The sequence below is a fragment of the Ictalurus furcatus genome, chromosome 20 (assembly GCF_023375685.1).
Source record: "Ictalurus furcatus strain D&B chromosome 20, Billie_1.0, whole genome shotgun sequence".
In the NCBI taxonomy this organism is placed as follows: Eukaryota; Metazoa; Chordata; class Actinopteri; order Siluriformes; family Ictaluridae; genus Ictalurus; species Ictalurus furcatus.
The window spans coordinates 5,484,163-5,504,630 of NC_071274.1; the positions used below are offsets into that span (position 1 = coordinate 5,484,163).

A 20,468-nucleotide genomic window follows, 5' to 3' on the forward strand; every position below is an offset into this window, starting at 1 on the left:
TTAAATGTAAGCTCTCTGCTCATGGTCACTGTAAATTGAGTTAAAATCTTTATCTTTATCATCTTAAAAACAATAGAGTCCTAATTAAAAGTAGACTAACACAAACATGATCCATATTAGGAAAAAGGCTAATAGCTTTCTAAGGAAATAGCTTACTAATCTTAATGTCAAACTGATATTAAATGCAACCCATAGTAATTAAACATCATTTCATTTCTCATTTTATTTATATTTAATGAAGTTATTATAATATCTATGTGGCTGAGTGGGTCTCCTTTGCCTTATCTCACACTTACCACCTAAATCTACTTTATTTAGGAGAACTCTACTAATGTGCATACTTAGGTGGGTACTTGGGTTCCCTCCACTCTTCCATCATGTCTCCACTGGGTCGAGTTCTCCCTTGGTGTTATCTACTCAACAGTGTTTGTCACATGACCTTCCCCCACAGCACCCCATCTCCAAAAACATGGTCCAAGTGGGATTCCCCTCACTGCACCATGCGCTGTTTGCTACTGAGCTTGCTACATTAGCAGGATAATACACAAAAGTGTAATCAGACCCCAGTGTCTAGCCTACCACCAAGCATGTAAATAAATGCTGCCAGCAGTGTCTGAGTGGGTCTCCTTTGCCATATCGCACACGTAATCCCTAACAGTGGCGGTTGGTCCATGGGGGGGGTGTTGGGGCGCTACCCACTACAAATTACCCAGAGAAGACGGTTACTTAAACATGTTAGACATAACTTAAACAAATATTGCAAAACAATTAATAAATAAAATGATTTAGCCATACCATTTGCCTGGTAGTCATGTTATTTATTGAAAAAATAAAAGTAATTTATTGAAAAAATAAAAAAATCTAAATTGTATTTCATTCATATCTGTGTTTAGAGCGCCGGCCAAATGGTTGTGTATGTCCTGATTCAAAAACATTGTTAAAACGAATGTTTGTTTTTTTCTTCCAGAATGATTACGTAAAGGACTATCTTTAGGGTTTCAACTCCAGCGTCTCACTGCGTCTCACTGCCTGGGGTTTTCTCCATTTTTCGTCTGAGTCACAATAAACTGAAACATAATAAGAAACAAAATCGTTAACAAATCAAAAATGTTCTTCTACTGTATCTTGATCCTTTTCTGGTTCATTTTCCTTTAACAGTGCAGAGCTACTTAAATTCCCAACGGTGTATAAAACTCAAACTGAACATAGTAAGGGAAGAGGACATGTGCCAAATAACTAGATTAAAGTACATTAAATAACTTGGAAATAGTTATTTGAACTTATTTACATTTTTAATTTCATTTTCTAAGGAATAGGAATTTTATTTTATTGGGGAAAATATTCTGGCTCTAACTACAAAACATTTACGTGTTTAATGAAATCTGTTTACTTTTTTCCATTTTAAATGCAAATAATAGGGTAACTGTAATAAAACGCAATAATAATAATAATAATAATAATAATAATAATAAAAACCCTCTGCATGTTCAGAAATATTTGAGTGGCAGGGAATATAAACAATAAATCAGATGATGATGATGTTGATGATTGTTATTTTACTTTATTTATGGACTTTAATGTTTAGGTTTCTTTATATTTACGGATTTCTCGAGTTAATACTGATGTGTGTTGAACATTTCATGTGAATAGCCTCATTGGAAATATATTTACTGAAAATAATGTTGACGCGTTCAATATTTATTTCCCCCCCCATGTGCGTGTGTGTGTGTGTGGATATATATCTATATATATCTATATCTATCTATCTATCTATCTATCTATCTATCTATATCTATATCTATCCATCTATCTATCTATCTATCTATCTATATATATATATATATATATATATATATATATATATATATATATACACACACACACACACACACACACACACACACACACACACACACATTTATTTATTTATTTATATGAAGAACCCCTCTTTGCTGCCTTGGACAGGGCAGAGGCCATGAAACGAAAAAACTGATTTACTAGCATACATCACTTCAGGACTTTAATGAAATGTTTTAACACATGCATATGAAGATATTGAGGAGATTCTCACCGTTCCTGTCTGCTTTTACATCTTTTTTCTTCTTCTTCTTCTTATTCTGGAGGGAAACTATGAGATAAATATTAACGTACATATATTACATTAAACATTACCTTCTATAGTTTTTTAAATTTATACTTGCATTTAATATTGTTAGATTAGCAATCTGTTTTTGCAAAATTCTGTACTGATGTAGTGCAATTCATCTGCAATAGACACCATGAGTTTACACTAACTCAGTTAATTATATTTAGGTCTATTCTGTTGTTCTGCACTAACCTTGTCTTGGAACCAGTCGTGCTGGAGGATCTGCTCAAAGTTTGGTCGTTTTTTAATGTCTTCTTGCAGACACCAATTTATCAGACTGAGGCAGGCTGTGTGTGCAATAATGCAATTGGTTAAAACAGAAAACTGGTACTGTATCTATATAAAATGAGATAAAAATTTCTTCATATTCACATTTTCTGTCAGTTAGTAATTTTTCTAATAATTATACTTCTATTCATTTTGCCATGGAAGAGTTCTAGCTTTGTACACAGGTGTGAATTTAAAGCATCTGTATTTTCTCACCTTCAGACAGACCATGGATGAAGAGTGGGATGTAACAATATAAAGGCTTTTCTCCACATGTCAGGGTACAGAGGAGATCACCCAGATCCCAGACAGTGGCAGGTTCTGGCCAGGTATGTCCGGCTATCCATTGAATTGGGAGGGAAATTGGAGGGCCTGAAAGAAGGACAGAGAAAGCGTATCATCAGCAAGATCACAAAAAATTATCCACCAAAGAATTCCCATCAAATCTACTCATCTCTGAGGTGCACGTACCTCCAAATGCCTTGTAGGGCTTGTCCTTGAGCAGATAAGCATAGCCGAAATCAATCAGCTTCAGTTCCAGGGTCTCCGGGTTCACGAGAATGTTGTCTTCCTTAATGTCTCGGTGGAGCACACCGTTCCTCTTGCAGTGAACTGCAGCCTGAACTACTTTCCACATGATGATTCGAGCCAGATCTTCAGACATTCTGCCTTGTAGACGTCTACAGAACTTGGAGAGGGTGATATATTTGTGGGGCCGCTCCATGATCAAGAGGAAGCCTTTGGGCGTCTCGAACCATTCCAGAATTTTTATCACATATGGACTGTGATGTGTTTTGCATAGCTCCATAAGCACCACCTCTAGAGGGATACTACGTGTGTCACTAGGCTGAAAAAAGGGTGGACATGGTTAGTATTGGATTGGATAGAAATGAATGTAAACATCAAGCTGATTAAAGTGCAAGTGAAATAAAATTTTTTTCAAGCCATAATAGCCATTCAGTGATGCTTTAAATAAAACCAGCATTTATCATTATTTCCACAAAACTACCATACACAGGGTAGGGAAAGAGATGGGTGGGATAAAAAAAAATTCTTCCTATTTGATCTTATATTGGTCTTATATATCTTATATTTATCTTTTTATTTCTTCTTATATTGGTCATTTACCACAAAGGATAGAAAATGATTTGATCAAATCTACATTTTGTTTTATTTGAATCATTTTTAATTTATCAAATAAAATGGCTGATTGTCACATGTATTTTACTATAGTACACTACACTACACTTTACTACATTTTTACTACATTTTGATCAGCTCCAGTTTTGGTCTAGAAAGTGTTTTGCCATCTGGAAAAATCAGAAAAAATAAAGTAAATTCACTTACGAGGGTGAAATATTCCGCCGCTTCCTTTAACACATATTTAACGGCCACCTGAAAAACAGAAATAGATAATTAGACACAAAGAAATAGCTAAGTAGCCAACCAACTTTGGCCTATACAAATGCAAATATATAAAGGTAGAGCTTGAATGAATTAGGGAATTCATTTAGAAAACATGTAATTGCCTTTTCGTAGATCTTATCTGCTTTATTGTTTCTTAATTTCTACAAGACTTTGACTACACAACTAAACAGGCTTAGCCACTGGATTGAGGAACTGATTTAGCCTATATCCTCCTAGGTCTTTTGTGTCTGGCTGTTATCACAGGCAGGCCTAACCTAATCAACAGCACTACCTAATGGAATAGGGGATTAAAAATCCACCTTGAACATTTTACACATTACATGATCGCTACAGCTTTTTAAAAATCAAATTCAATGCTTTTTAGTTTCTTTTTAAGACATGGCCAAATAAACATTAATACCATGTCAACATGAGAACAAATCCAAATAAATTCAAATACGTGAGCAGGCCTGCAAAACATCCTATGTTGTACTTCATATAGCTCTGAAACGGTTCTAGCACTTTCCCCCAAAAGTGAAAAAGGTCACGTAACCGAACGCCCAGATTTCTAAATCTGCCTTAAATCTTAAGTTCAGAATTTAATACACAATCATTAAAATGTAAACATATTTAAAGCATTGTAGACTTTAAATTTCAAAAAATCAATTTTAAGACGTTTTAAGACTTTTTAAGAATCCACATCAACCATGTATTCATCTTTTTTTTTTTTTTTAATCTCATTAAGCACCACTGTAACTGTACTAGCACTGTGCCTGTGTGACACCAGGATAGCAGACAACCAAACCAATAATAAAGCAACTAATGAAAATACAACACCAACCAACAATTTAGCTCCAGAACCTCTAAGCACATCGCTTAATATTTCAATATAAACAAAAAGGTGTCTCAGGGTGGAGTTTTCCTTTAACTATAAATAAAGATATTAATAGTTATTGTACTCAGTGTAGTTATTTTAGGGTCCAGATTTATTTTATGAACTATTAAAATATTTAGTTCATTGCTGTGAAATTTTTTAAATGATTGTGTACATTAATTTTCTGTGTTATTATTGTATACAGTCATTTCCTGGTTATATGTTGGAGCTTTTCAGTAACATGTAGTAGTATGTAATGCTCTACAATTCGTGTATCGTATTCAGCAGTGAGTGTGCTGATATTCACCTTTTCCCCATCTGACGTACGAACAGCTGCATAGACGGAAGCATAGCCACCTCTTCCCAGCCACTTTCCAATAGTGTAGCATTGAGAAAAATCCTCTGTTAAACAAAGTAAACAAACATAAATAAATACATACATTTTTACATACAATGTGAAGCATATTTTCTCAGAATAGATCATTTTATCAGAGATCCAGGTCTGTGATACTTCCACAGGTAACTGCTATTATTTGTCCACAATGGTTGACTTTCAACTGACCTGGCATGTCCTCGGACTGCGGCTCAGATGGTAAATAAATAAGATCCTTTATATAGGATAAAGTGGATGAGCAGGGTGGCTCTGATTGGGTCTCAGTTGAGAGTGACCCTGTTGAAGAAAATATTTGATAAATTACTACCGCTGGCTGATATGACAATATACAGTAGGTTTTTTTTCATGATGCACTTTATTGAGAGTACTGCAGTTATCACTGTTTTATTACACTGAACAGTGGACATTAACAAGATTTTTGAAACATGTACCAAATACATTTCATTCTCCTGATGTTTCATGATAATATATTTGTTTAGGAATTAAAGTCTAATAATGTTTTTTTTCCCCCATATTTTATTTGGTAATTACTGCTTTGCCAGTACGTTGTTTGCAAGCCTAAATATCCTGATACATACTGAGTATTCTGAAAATGTCCTCCACTATGGTGATATGATTTTATTTATTTTTTGCCCCATTATAGTCATTGTGTACATACATTGTTATTATAAGGTACTGTATTATATTAGGGCAAACAAAATTCCAGGGGTAACGGCCATTACGAGTCCATGATGTGTGTAATATGAAAGGTTAGAATTTGGACAAACCTGTTTGCAAAATATTGCTTTTTACAGGACGTGTTCCTGTTTTCTGTCTCTTTGCGCTTCCCTTTTCTTTCTTCACATTCTTCTCCTCGGTCCCTGTTCTCCTTCGTTTCTCTGGCATCTCCTTGAGCTGGGGCTTAGAGTCTTCATGAAGAAGATCCATCCTTTTCCTTTTCAGAGGATTCTCCTTGCGTGCTCTTAGAGAGTAGGAGCAGGACGGTTCTGACTGGTTCTCAGTCGACAGCGGGCCTGCTGAAGATAATATTTAATAAATGACTAGGGCTGTCTATCACAATATAAAATACGGTTTTAACAGAAAACACTTTACTAAGAGGACTGCAGATATCGTCATTACTTTTATAAGACTGAAGTGTTACTCACTGGGGCTGTATATATGATTGAAAATAAACTATTTTTAAAATTATGTTTTGTGGTATTCTATAACTCTTTTGCCAGTGCTTAGTTTGCAAACATAAATATCCTGATACATATTGTGTATCCTGAAAATGTCTTCCACTATGGTGATGATATTTTTGCCATATTACCCTCCATTTCATACCACATAGAAGGTCTGTATATTGCTATTTCCTAACACACTACATTTTATTAGGGCAAACAAACAAGCAAATAAATAAATGTGAACTTTTTACATACAGTCTGAACCATATTTCCTCAGTGTAGCTCTTTTTTTTTTTCAGAGATCCAGCTCTGTGCTACTTCCACAGGTAACAGCCATATTGTTTGTCTATATTGTTTGTACCATGAAAGGTGAGACTTTGGGCAAACCTTTTTGCAAAGAGTTGTTTCTTTTCTCAGTGTGTGTTCCTGTTTTCTGGCTCTTCATATTCTTTTCCTCTGTCTGTGTTCTCTTGCTTTTCTTTGGCCTCTCCATGAGCAGGTGCTCAGGCTCTTCATGAAGAAGACACACCTTTTCCATATGTGGAGGATTCTGCTTGCGTGTTCTTGGAGTGTAGGAGCAGGATGCCTCTAAATATTTCATATAAAATTTATTGAGATTACTGCAGATATTATTATTATTATTATTATTTTAAAGAATTTCTTGTTTCTATAATAAATGGAGGCAACTTACGCTCTTCTGAATAATATTAATAGCAATACAGCGTTTCCAGCTCGGTTTCAGTAGCAGTGAAAGGTGGAAAATAGCTTGTAGTTGTGCTCACAGCGTCGTGAAGGTGAAATGATGCGAGTTGTCTAACAATACAGTAGAAGTCACAGCTCGATGACGCAACAGTGTTATGATTCAAAAACATTCTTAAAACGAATGTTTGGTTGTTTTTCTTCGATATTCACGGATATGCGGAAATTAAGGGACCGTCTCTAAAGTTACATACGACATTGTTATACACGTTTCTAACTTCAATAGCATTTGAAGGGAATGACTTACAGTCACACAACCAACTGTAAAGTGTTCATCTAGGTGTCCGGTATAACTCTCACCTTTTAGATTATTGATATTTATTAAAATAAGCTGTTAAATCATATGCAAATTAGATATGAATTTCACTACCGAATGGGCTCATACACAAAATATACCATGATTTAAAGCTCAGTAGCGTTCGAAAACAGTTACAGATGAGTAAACAGCTGGAAACACATTGGGAAGACTCAGTGCACACTAACTACAGGCACTGACATCTGCTTGTACTGCTGCTGGAATCATCTTTTGTGTTTTTGTGACTTTTTTTAAAGTTCACAGAGTATATATATGTTCAAATGTACATGCTGTTAGATTCTACTTTTGTCCTAGTGCAGTTGGAAAGCATGATATTTAATAGTCAGGATGTTCTCTGCCTCTTCATTCATACTCATTACAGAAGTCCACTTTAAAGGCTGAGTACATTTTTGAGAAAGAGTTTATCAAATTTATCAAACGTTATTTGTTGTTATTGTTTCTCTTTTTATTATTAGTGTTTGTAGGTCAGCTTTACTGGTTAGATGGTGAGTACAGAGAATAGTGAACAAGGTCATCAGTCAGAACAAGTGACTCTATTATTTGTGCTATCAGAGACTTGAGAAAACATCTCTGATAATGTGCAGAGATGCTCTGCATGGGACAGACACAGTGTCATCCAAGGCTAAACACTAACACCTTGGACTTTATTTAAGGGCTTTAGAAATACCAGAGGACTTGGGCTTGGTGTAAGTAAATGTACATATGATGAGTGAGCAAGTTGCTTAACTACAGTAAGGCTGTGTCCGTAATGTGTCTCGCAATAAACATTGCGTTTTCCCTCACCGCTGTTGCTTTGTGAGGGAGGTTTAGTTTCCTACTTAACATCATTAGTGGTTTGTAGTTTTCAGTGACAGTTCAGATACTCATGTGTATTTTTGCTGTATATTTTATGGATAAATTTGACTAATTTGCTAAGCATTTTTTATTGGCTTTAGCTTTAATGTGTGTTGTGATTATAAACTGATTGGAGTGCTTTGGAGTGTGTACACAGCACCAGGTAGTAACTGAATATTTCTATTTGTCCCCCCCCCCACAGTATATACACTATATAGACATGTATTAAATATTATAAACCATAATCTCATGTTTCATATTGGGAAGCTTGTTGCCCCTAGATTTTACATTTGCCCCTTGATTATCAGATAGTATTTTTGCACTTGTTGATTTTTGACCCTCTATCTATAGTGTAGTCTCTATAGCTAAATGCTGGAATGTAACCAGAGGCTCAAAATACACGAGTCTTAAAAGTGTAGCTACAACACTGATCAAACACTTTAAAGGATCTCACGTAGAAGAGAGAAATCCCTATTGTTAAAAACACTTTGCACAGCCGGATCCATTAAGCACATTTATAGAAAATCAAATGTCATAGAAATGCATTACATTCATAGGTAGTAGACTTACACATGAAATTACACATAAAAAGGGTTTTCATTTGTAGTTTTTTTTTTAACAAGTGGGCACAGCAAGTAATACTTTTCCAAAATGGATGGCCAAAATAGTCAATTACACACAAGCACAGTATATTCATAAGTGCATTTTAGAACATCTCTGTACTAATAAGTGGGAGACCCACTAATGATTTTTTTTTTTGACACTCATTTTGATTAAATCACTATGTATATTACCTTTCATCGTCAAAAGATAAAAATAATATATGTGTGTGTGTGTGTGTGTGTGTGGTGCATGAAAACTAAATGTCTACATGTGTATGCTGTAAGATGCTTCATCAAATACCATAACATTTCCTGATATTTGGTTACACTAGGCATCAAAGAATCAACTTTACAGGTAACAGGTAACATTTTGTTTTCTTTCTGAAACATTTCTGTAAAAACAGAAAGAATGAAGAGGTAAAATGACCAACAAATCAGGATGGCTATCTTTAGTTTAGTTTTCATTACAGAAAAAAAGATGCAAGGAAACACAGAAGAACAAAATGAATTCAAAAATGAAAATCATCAGGGAGATGTTTCCTGCCAGAGTTTTATTTCAGTTTGTAAAGTTTTTACTACTTCTTCATGCTGGAGCCTTGAATGTTGAGCTCAGAAATGTGTGTTTTCTTCTCACCTTCTGATGGTTTAGTTTTTTTTCCTCTGGAGAAAGAAACAAAATATTAATTTCATCATCTTCAGTGCCCACAAAATATGAAGCTCCCCATGTCAGATTAACATCATTTTAATAATTGAAAATGTTATACTACAATACATGGAAAATTGAATAATAACTCCTTATTATTATATTATATTTTATACTCATTATTATATTTTTTAAAGCCCAGTCAGTTTTTAAATAATTTTATACCACATAGTTCTTATTGGTCAGAAGGTGATTAATGATAATAACAATAAAAACAACAACAACAACAATAATAATAATAATAATTATTATTAAAGTAGTTTATATTAATATGCTTGTTGAAACCCAAATGGACTTGTATGGCAAATGCATCACATAAACTTGTAAATTTTGACAATAAACCTGATTTGCAATGGGGGTTGAATCATTTTGATTACAACTGTACAGTAGGAAAATAATCCACTTCAGGGTGGTGACAGGGTGGCATCACACCGCCCCATCACTGATTATTTTCCTACAATAGCACAAGTTTTTTTATTCCTTGTTCCTTTTTTTGTTACAAACTATACCTTCTATCGCATGCACTTAATTTGTTAAAATGTGATAGTGTGTTAAAAGCCTACAGTACCCTTCAATAATATTGGCACCCTTGGTAAATATGAGCAAAGGCGGCTGTGAAAAATTGTCTTTATTGTTTAACCTTTTGATCTTGAAAATTTCACAAAAATAATCTGCTCTCATGGAAATCAAACAACTGCAAACAAAACACAGGTTTATCAAAAATATCTTTCTTAAATATAGGTCAATGGTTAAATCAGGCCATGCTTAGCCTGAACTGTGTGCTCTTCAAAACATTCCCTCCAACAGCCTACTGTAGTGTTCAAAGAGCAGGGGCTTTCAGAGAATGCACTCCTGTGGCTAAGAGTCCTTGTGGTGTTAATAGGTGCTTTAAAGAACAAATATAATTTAAGGGAGAGAATGCACCTAATCATACTGTTAATGATGCCGCACCAAAACATTGACTTAGCACTTCTGTACATTTCAAAACCAGAGCTGCTCTACAAAGACGTTGGAAATGTTCACAGGATCGGAGTTCATTTATTGTATCTGTTATGTTATCCAATGTATTTCTGTTTGCTTTGTGTGTCTATGTCGGTGGTGGGCTGGGTTTTCTTTTGTCTCCTCCCCCTTCTCTAGGCCCCGCCTACTGCATGCGTACGTTCCGGCCTGCTACTGGACGATCACGTCTTGTCCACGCCTGCTCCCGCCTTGCGCGACAGGATTGGTTGCCTGCACGCTTCCGGAAGTGTACTTAAGCCTCGTCAGTCTCCATCCCAGGGCAGATCAATAGGAAAACACCCCACTGGACTCTGCACACACTGCAGTACACAAGAGACAGTGAAACGCATTTTGTTAGACTGCAAAAGGTATGAGGAGGAAAGAGCTGAGCTAGAGATGCAGATTGGAAAACAAAACATGACACTGGAGAACTTTCTGGGGAAAACATCTAGGAAAATGCACCGCCCCCTAATGAACTATTTAAAAAATACTGGTATAAGTGAAAGAATTTAGTAATCTATAGTACAAATAACTAGTATATAGCTATTTATCTCTTTATTTTATTTTATTTATGCAGTATTGTTTTGGTATTATTATTATTAGTGTTTTTTTTCTATTTATTTTTATTATTATTTTTTATTTTTTTATTATTATTATTATTTTTTTTTTTAAATAAAAAAAATCCTGCCAATCTACTGCCCACACTCCAGTCCAGTAAGTGGCTGTAATGCACCTTTAGTGGTTTGCCAACTGCCATTAAAAACAAAAAGAATAAGAAGATCCCAGGGCAGATCATTGCCATTGCGTTTTGTGTAGACAGAAGAACTTTTCGCCTGTGTATGACCTTACGCCTGTTTTGACTTTGTTTATGATCTGCCCCATTACGATACATGTGATACCCTTGTGTAAATATATGTACATATTACTTTTGTTAATTAACCCACTAATAGTCACGTCCGTAAATAGTGCACGGTTAAGAGTGGTTGGTAGGAAGTCGGCGCCATTTGTGTTGATTCTTCTTTTCTCCTGTTGTTGGGTTAGCTAGGGAGTGAGGGAAGACGGTGTATTTTTGTTTTCTTTTCTTGTAGGTTAGTTAGTTTTCTTTGGTAAAGGTAGAGGGAATTTTTGTTTATTATTTTGGCCTGGCCGGCTTCTGAAGATTTAACCACTGTGTATATAAAAGGTGCTCCGTTTGGAGAATAAACTAAACACACACAATCTTGGTCTCGCCAACCCTTTTCTTTTTTTTATTTTTGTATGTTGCGGCCCGACCTAGACCGGGTTTGTAACATATCTTAGTCCTAACAAGGTGTCTTGTACACTTAAAAATAACAGATTAATGTTTGTTGCTTTGACACAAAAAGCATCTATAAAATACTTTTTATAGCTTATTTATGTGAAACTGCAAATCTGTGGCATGATCATGCTTCATGTCTACGTCACAGGGCTCCAGATGAGCCCAAAACACAGAGTCTATGTCACAAGCAACCGTTGTATTTGTCAGCGTGCAAAAAAACCAACTTTTTAATCTCTCAAAAACTTACGACAAATTGCTTTTATGGTGCGAACAACATGAACAAATAGGTACTTTTACTTGTTTTCTAATCACACAGATTTGACTGCTTTAAAAGCACAGTTATGTTATTTTTTTTTTCTGGAGGGCAGAAATAGTCAGGATCTCAGTACTGCTTTCTATAATACAGTTTTAGACTACTACATATAAATAGAGAATGTGATAAACTGCTTAAACAGTAAACAGTCTCCATGTTCTGCCTTTTATTGATGTTTGGAGTTGCTTTGGGGGTTTTATCCTTTTCAGCACTGGTGGTTTTTGCCTCAGCTGACCTCCACTGTGCTGACATTTGTCAACACCAGTGGCCTCCTTGACAATGTTTAAATAAATAGTTGGTGATTTTAATGCCAATGCTCTGTGCAGTGATTCTTATTTTCCCCCCGTGATCAAACTATTTGCATGCTTCTGTCTCTAAGAAATGTTTTATTAGCCCACACATTATAAATACATTATGTATAAATACACATTCAATTACATTTAATCCAGCAACACCATTTTTTTTTAACATGAAGCAAATCTGAAACTTTAAATAACCTTGTTGTAAAAGTCTGAGAATAAGTTTATTGATTCTAAACTACCTTGAATTAATCAGAGTGTACACTTGTGTTAAGCACTATAAGGTACACTATAAGGCTATACAACATGTTGTACTGTAAATGCATTTATAATGCATTATGAATACAGCAAGTGTTACCAGTATGATGCTCCCAGTACCTTCTTTGCACAAACGTGTTTGTTGAAATGTAAACAATTGATTTTGAACATCAGGTACTGAATTCTGCACAGTTATTAGTGTTGAACAAAAAAAAAAGGTTCTCACAGCGATGTCAGAGTCGTTGTTGGTAGCGAGGTAGACCCTGAAGGAGTACGAGTCCTGCTGGCCCACTTCCTTATAGACCTGGACAACACCGTGGTGCTCGGCTGGCTTAGACGTCCGTACGACCGGGCCCACCGGAGACAGAGACGACACATTCCACTTTATACGACTGCGCAAGTGATCGACTGAAGGGTCGATGAGGCCCTTGTGGTTCTTCACGTGCAGGACGCTGAATTTCACCTCGTTGTCCTGATCTGATGTGCATAGAACAAGAACGTTAAAAGCTTACACAGACAGAACAACTGCATGCAAATTTGAATGAATTTTGAATTCTCAAATCTTTGTCTAATATTATATTAACACTATTGTTTCTATAATGAGGGACACGTATGATGTGATCTAAGCCTAATAATACAGGGATTCAAAATGGTACTGTTATCTGACCAGCAAACATGTAATAGCTGATATGGTATGATGAAGTTTTCGGTGAGATTGTTTTAAAAACATTTATAGAGAAAGCTGTATTTTTTTGGTGAGGGAAAGACTATAGCTACTGTAACATAAGCGATAACAGGAACTAACCTGTTCCGTTGATGTTCCACAACATTACATATAATTAAAAATGGATAAAATGTATGACGCCATTCTTTAAGGAATAAATACACTTAATAAATACCACAGCGCGGTTGAATGCTTGAATCAGAAGGATTTTCGTATAACAGCACAGTTCTGGCTATGACATGAACGATAGGTTAATATTAATGCGCTCCTCGTTCTAATATCTTATTGTTTCTATAGTAACAGCTCATACATAGGGACTTGTATACCTAATAAATGTGTTTTTAAAAATGTGCTCTTTGACGAAATGCATTATTTTCATGTACATGGTCTGGTATAAAAGAAATAAAACACTTTGGGACATATTATTGCAATATAATAATAACTTCAGGGTTGCATCACCTGCATCACACCACCCTGTGATTATTTTCCTATAATAGCACACCTCATAGTGTTTTATTCCTCAAATAACATTGATCTATTAATCTAAACTTTTAACGTTCTTGTTCTATGCACATCAAATCAGGACAACGAGGTGAAATTCAGCGTCCTGCACGTGAAGAACCACAAGGGCCTCATCGAGCCTTCAGTCGATCTATGTTTGTTATGTTTGAATCTATGTTTGTTACATATCATGTTAGTATTTGGCGTCACAGTTTAGAGAACAAGAAGATCATGATTTAGTGCAGACCTTCAGTGTATTTTTACTCTTCCTGAAACAACTCATATCACACAGATCTGCGTGATTGTACCTATTTTAAATTTCTGCTAAATGAATGTCAGTGTAGAATGAACAGTAGACTGTAGCTTACTGTGAATAATGTCGCTGTACCTGCCAGACAGAGTGAATGAGGAAACTGGATGGACTTGAGGATGGAAGAATCACAGTCCACGAGTCACTCAGGAAAGCGCCAAACTTGCTCCAGGAAAGGACACGGTAGCGGATCTGGACCCTCTGAGACACCTCAAACACCAGCCCTGTCTCCGAGCACTCGTACACTCCCTCATCCTCTAGTGTCAACCTGGCACAAAATACAATCAGCTTTAAACTGAAACAGCAATTAGAGTAGAATTAAAGGCGTACTTATACAATGCATATTTCCCTGATAATTCTTATAATGCTAGGATTGAACCTAATTAGTACATATAAAAAATAAGGACGATTCTTTAAAAGACTCCGAATAAGAGGACGCAATGTAACACAAGGATTAAAAATAGCAGCACATGATAGAAGAGAAACAAGATGTTCTTTGACTTACTGCCATCGATTTTCGCAGATTTCTTTTGGTGTGACAAGCTGGTAGACTGGTCTCTGTATGTGAAACAAATACTGCTTTAAAAGCACAAACAACTTTCCAGAACATGCTCTAAATATGCTGTATACAGTATCTCACAAAAGTGAGTACACCCCTCACATTTTTGTAAATATTTGATTATATCTTTTCATGTGACAACACTGAAAAAATGACACTTTACTACAATGTAAAGTAGTGAGTGTACAGCTTGTGTAACAGTGTAAATTTACTGTCCCTCAAAATAACTCAACACACAGCCATTAATGTCTAAACCACTGGCAACAAAAGTGAGTACACCCCTAAGTTTGAGGATGTTACAACCACAAATGCCTAAATATATTTTTAATAATAATTATACGTCCAATATCTAAAGCTAAAAATAATAAAAGGCTGTACAACCACCAAAATGCGCGTCTTATTACACTCGCACGTGCACCTGTCATCAGGAGCCTCTCTCTCTCCCTCCGCGTTGCTCCATATTAATAATGAATCTGTATTTGCTTTATTTAGGCTCTGCTGTGTATGTGCTGATTTTTGCGCTCGTGAACCGCACTGCCGTGGCGACTCCTAAGCGACGACGCGCACTGCACGACGCAATTTGAATAAGCCCCAGAGACAGCCCACCTCCCATTAATATTCATAAACTTACACGTACAGTTTATTAAGCAAGGAACAAAGCATGTACATGCTGTTATAGAAGAATAAGCATATCCGATGAGAACACTTCCCAAAGAGTTTTATTCTTCTTACATCACAGCAGTTTGCCAACACTAACAATATTTTAGCTTGTTTATTAAATACATAGTGTTATTTAACTTCATACAATATTGTCGTTTTTTTTTATCCGTTTATCGTTACATTACAAGGTTGAACAAGTTAGGTCAGACCTGTCAGAGCTGTGTTATAGAAAATGAATGAATCAAAATATAATATAATATAAATATATATCATTCCAAACCCCAAGCTCAATTAATATTAACGGCAGTCTACTAACCTCGGTGCTGTGTTGACAGAAATGAGCTGTGAGCGTCCGAGTATAATGAGTTGGGGAAAGTAGTTGAGGTCAAAAAAGAGCTTTCCCCATGAAGAGTTTATGAAAAGTTTGGCCTTTTATAAAATAACGTAGGGTTTATTTGTTGTTTCCAGAAAGAAGGAAAGAAAAAAGAAACGCTAACGCTACGTTTCTTCTTGTTTTGAGTGTTGAGTTCATGCTCGCGCTCATTAAAACAGCTGTGGTGAACGTCCCAAATTGCGCACTAGCACACTAAATAGTGTATCACAAAAAATAATAAATAAATACGCCACACCAGTTGTTGCCTCACATACAGTAGGTAAGAGTAAGCTACTGTTTGGAATGGTTTGGGAAGTGCGTTAGATGTGCGTCTCTCACGCGCTTTATGCTAATTAGAGCCATTGGCCAATCACAGTAGGTCATTCAGCTTCATTTCACCTGCCGTTAATATGACAGGGTTCTTCTTCTTCTTCTTTTTGTTTTTAATGGATGTTGGCAAACCACTAAAGGTGCATTACCGCCACATACTGGACTGGAGTGTGGACAGTAGATTGCCAGGAAAAAAATAAAATAAAATAAAAAAATCAAAATAAAATCAAAATAAATAGTAATAATAATAATAATAATAAAATAAATAAATAATAATAGTGATAATAATAATACTAAAATTAAATAAAAAAACACTAATAATAATAATACCAAAACGATACTGCATACATAAAAGAAAATAAAGAGATAAATAGCTATATACTAGTTATTCGTACTATAGATTACTAAGTTCTTTCACTTATACCAGTACTTTTCAAATAGTTCATTAGGGGGCGGTGCATTTTCCCAGATGTTTTCCCCAGCAAGTTCTCTAGTGTCATGTTTGGTTTTCCAATCTGCATCTCTAGCTCAGCTCTTTCCTCCTCATACCTTTTGCAGTCTAACAGAATGTGTTTCACTGTCTCTTGTGTACTGCAGTGTGTGCAGAGTCCAGTGGGGTGTTTTCCTATTCTGTTTAATGCTAGATTTAAGCCAGCATGACCTATTCTAAGACTTGTAATTATCATCTCTTCCTTCGGGTTTTTGCCCTGCCTCACACTCATGCCTACTTGTATTTGTATGGTATATAGGTGTCGTCCGGTGCCAGCTGTGTCCCAGTATTCCTGCCATATTTTATGCGTGTGTCCCTTTATAATGGTTTTGATCTCTGCTCTACTTAATGGTACTTGTATATCAACTGTTTCATGTTTTATAGATCTTTTTGCCAGTACATCCACAATTTCATTCCCTTCTATCCCTACATGTGCAGGAACCCAGAAGAAGGAAACACTCAGCCCCTTAACACGAAGTATAAGAAGCAGATTAAGTATTTGGTAGACAATGTCTTGTCTGCATGATATTTTCCCAGGCTGTATGCTTGATAGTGCTGATAGACTGTCAGAAGCTATAGCGACATCTTGGCTCTGATGATTTTTTTCCAACCACTGCAGTGCCAATAGGACTCCTAATAACTCTACTGTGTACACTGATAAATAATCGGTCACCCTTTTTTTGACTGCTACTTCATACCAAGGGATGAAAAAAGCTGCACCAGTGCGGCTAGTCTCAGGCTGTTTTGACCCATCTGTGTATATGAGTAATTTATCCTGATACTGGTCTATATAGTTTTGAATTATTATCCCTTGTGGTGCTATTTTTGAATTCTCTTTTAATATTCGTTGTAATCTTGTATCTACAGATGGGTTTCTGAATCTCCAGGGTGGTACAGTTGGTATTGCCACAATGGGGCTTACTTGTAGCTGCCTGAGACCTGCATTTTGTGCCTTTACATTTCCTAACCATCCAAAGCTATTAAAGTTAGTCCTATAAAACTCTGAGCATTCTTGTAAGATGGCTTTCGTGGGGTGCACCCTGCTATGCCCTTGTAGATTTACCCAATATGCCAGCATGATCTTAACCCTCCTGATACACAACGGCATCTCTCCTGTCTCCACCTGTAATGCAGTCACTGTTGATTTAAATGCTCTAGTACATATCCGAAGTGCTTGTGCCTGTTCCACATCAAGCTTTTTAAGATTTGATTGTGATGCCGACATATATGCTAGGCAGCCATAATCAAAGGTGGCCCTCATAATAGCCTGATATATATTTATGAGCGATGCCCTACTTGCTCCCCAGTCTCGCCCTGACAGACATCTCAGAACATTACTAATCTTTTTACATTTGTTTTTAATTTTATCAATATGCAGACCCCAGGTCAATATGACAGGGTTTATATGCGTCACGTGACTTGTATTGGTATGTCACGTGACGCATATAAACCCTGTCATATTAACAGCAGGTGAAAACAAGCAGAGGGTTTTCTTGTCAGCGAAGGACTGAGGAAACATACACTAGATACGACTTTTGTAGACTAAAGAGCTACCAAAATCTCTGAAATTTTACATTGTAGCCTTTTAACCAATTTGTTTTTGTTGCACAGTGAACTGAATTACCAATATACACCACAACAGACCCCAAAAATTATTTTTGACAAATCTGTGGGGGGATTATTAAAGTCAGTCACAAGGTTCTATAAGGAACCAAAAAAACCTATTCTGTGATACTGCTTTAAAGGCATGTTTATTTTATTATTTTTCAGAAATGTAATGTAACTATGATAAATACATAAATGAAATGAAAGCGCTACCCTGAAACACATATGTTCATAATAAAATATTTGGGATGTGCTCATTAATTCTGTTCGTTTGTTGTTCGATGCTGTATTTTTCACAAGTTCCTGGAAGATAGACTTTAGAATGGTGTTTAATAGGAGAAAAAAAGAAGAAGAAAGGATCCCAAACATAAGGGATATGAGTCAAGTTTTGCTCTTGGCTCCTATAACAAAATTCCAAAAGTTTCTTTTCTCAGTCTCCATTTTCCAGCAACTTTCAGTGTCATTAAAATAAAATGTACAAGTAGTGGAGACAAGTGCAGCTTTAAGACATCGCGGAAGAGACAGCTTGGCTTATCAGCAGTTTATCAAATGACCAGCACAATGGCATGGACTAAAGCGCTGCTGCATCGCTCTCTGTATGTAGGATGAAGCGAGGGCTAAAACTCACTGCACCACTATTCAGCAGGTAGTCAAACGGTTAGCCAGAGTGAAAGATCAACATGTCAGTAAAAGAAGTTTACACTAGAGAAATTAACTCAGAATTTCATTAAAAAATAAATGTCAGACACCACTGAAGACCACAAGTTAATTCTACAGATATGCAAATCATTCAGAATGGATTTTTCCTTTAAGTAGGCAAAGTATAAAGTAATAAAGTAAAGTACTATGTTTTAAGGTTAAAACAAACTCATGCTGGTGTAACGGGTATAGAAAACACTCCTTAAATTTAATGTGTAGAATTACAGAAAAAAGATGTGTACCTGGTGTGACTGTCTGTTTGTCTGAGTGCTTTTCCTTTTAATTGTCGTCATGTCATTGATTTGTTTAATTTCCTGTTTTGGCTCCTCCTCTTCCCTTTTGCGTTATGGTTGAATGGGAGAGAGAGAGAGAAAGAGTAAGTAAGTAAGTAAGTAAATGAAGAGTCGACCCAGTTGCCGTCCTCCTGTTTTCTTTCTGGATTAAATAAAACACAACGCAGACTACAACCAGTTACACTTGGTGCAGTGACCATTTCGGTTCATCAGATCAGCGCTTCGCCGATCGCCGTGGTCACGTGACGGCTCGCCATGTTTCGCCAGTCTTCTCTCCCGGCCGTTTTCCTCATCAGCGTCGTTCGTTTCGGCTCCGTGTTCGTGTATAAGGAGCGCGCGCGTGCGTGCGTATGTGAGATGAACAGCGTGTGACGTCACAGGACAAACTGTTGAATCTTAAAGGAACGGTAAAGAGTTTAATTTACTTCAACTTTGACCTTTTTTTTCTCCGGAGTACTTTCGTTCATCGTTGATGCATATTAAACAAGAGACTTTGTGATAAGCACACCAGGACGCTTCAGTGACCTTCGAGCATCTGAACAGTATATAATAAGTGACTGTAGATGCATTTTAATTAAGAAACAGTGCCTAACGACTTATGTGGTGTGTGAGAAATAATTTTTTTTTTGTCAAGAAAATGCGCTTCATTTTTTTTTTCATTGATGTCCTCATTCTAACCGTGAACTGTTTTGAGCTAACTTTATTTCATATATTTCCCTGTGTATATGATTTACATTTGAACACGTACTGTGACATACTGAAGCAGAGCATGATCAGTATGCGGTATTCCAGCATGATAACGACCCCAAACACATCTCCAAGATGACCACTGCCTTGCTAAAGAAGCTGAGGGTGAAGGTGATGGACTGGCCAAGCATGTCTCCAGACCTAAACCCTATTGAGCATCTGTGGGGCATCCTCAAACGGAAGGTGGAGGAGTACAAGGTCTCTAACATCCACCAGCTCTGTGATGTCGTCATGGAGGAGTGGAAGAGGACTCCAGTGGAAACCTGTGAAGCTCTGGTGAACTCCATGCCCAAGAGGGTTAAGGCAGTGCTGGAAAATAATGGTGGCCACACAAAATATTGACACTTTGGGCCCAATTTGGACATTTTCACTTAGGGGTGTACTCACTTTTGTTGCCAGCGGTTTAGACATTAATGGCTGTGTGTTGAGTTATTTTGAGGGGACAGCAAATTTACACTGTTACACAAGCTGTACACTCACTACTTTACATTGTAGCAAAGTGTCATTTCTTCAGTGTTGTCACATGAAAAGATATAATCAAATATT

General features: G+C 36.4%; 1 protein-coding gene across 2 annotated transcripts; it reads right to left on the bottom strand.

Annotated features, from left to right (window-relative positions):
• Positions 1-803: 803 nt before the first annotated feature.
• Positions 804-7,414, bottom strand: LOC128624533 (serine/threonine-protein kinase pim-1-like). 2 transcript variants are annotated; one of them, XM_053652253.1, is made up of 11 exons: positions 6,943-7,414; positions 6,639-6,839; positions 5,856-6,101; positions 5,257-5,364; positions 5,002-5,096; positions 3,761-3,808; positions 2,885-3,260; positions 2,630-2,785; positions 2,339-2,433; positions 2,072-2,128; positions 804-1,067 (listed from the first exon to the last, which is right to left on the bottom strand). In XM_053652253.1, exons 2-10 carry the CDS (start codon positions 6,787-6,789, stop codon positions 2,087-2,089), a joined length of 1,317 nt encoding a protein of 438 aa, XP_053508228.1. In that variant the 5' UTR covers positions 6,790-6,839; positions 6,943-7,414; the 3' UTR covers positions 804-1,067; positions 2,072-2,086. The 2 variants fall into 2 exon arrangements, with proteins under 2 accessions (XP_053508228.1, XP_053508227.1); XM_053652252.1 differs by having other exon boundaries at positions 5,856-6,104; positions 6,943-7,411.
• Between the last annotated feature and the right edge of the window lie 13,054 nt (positions 7,415-20,468).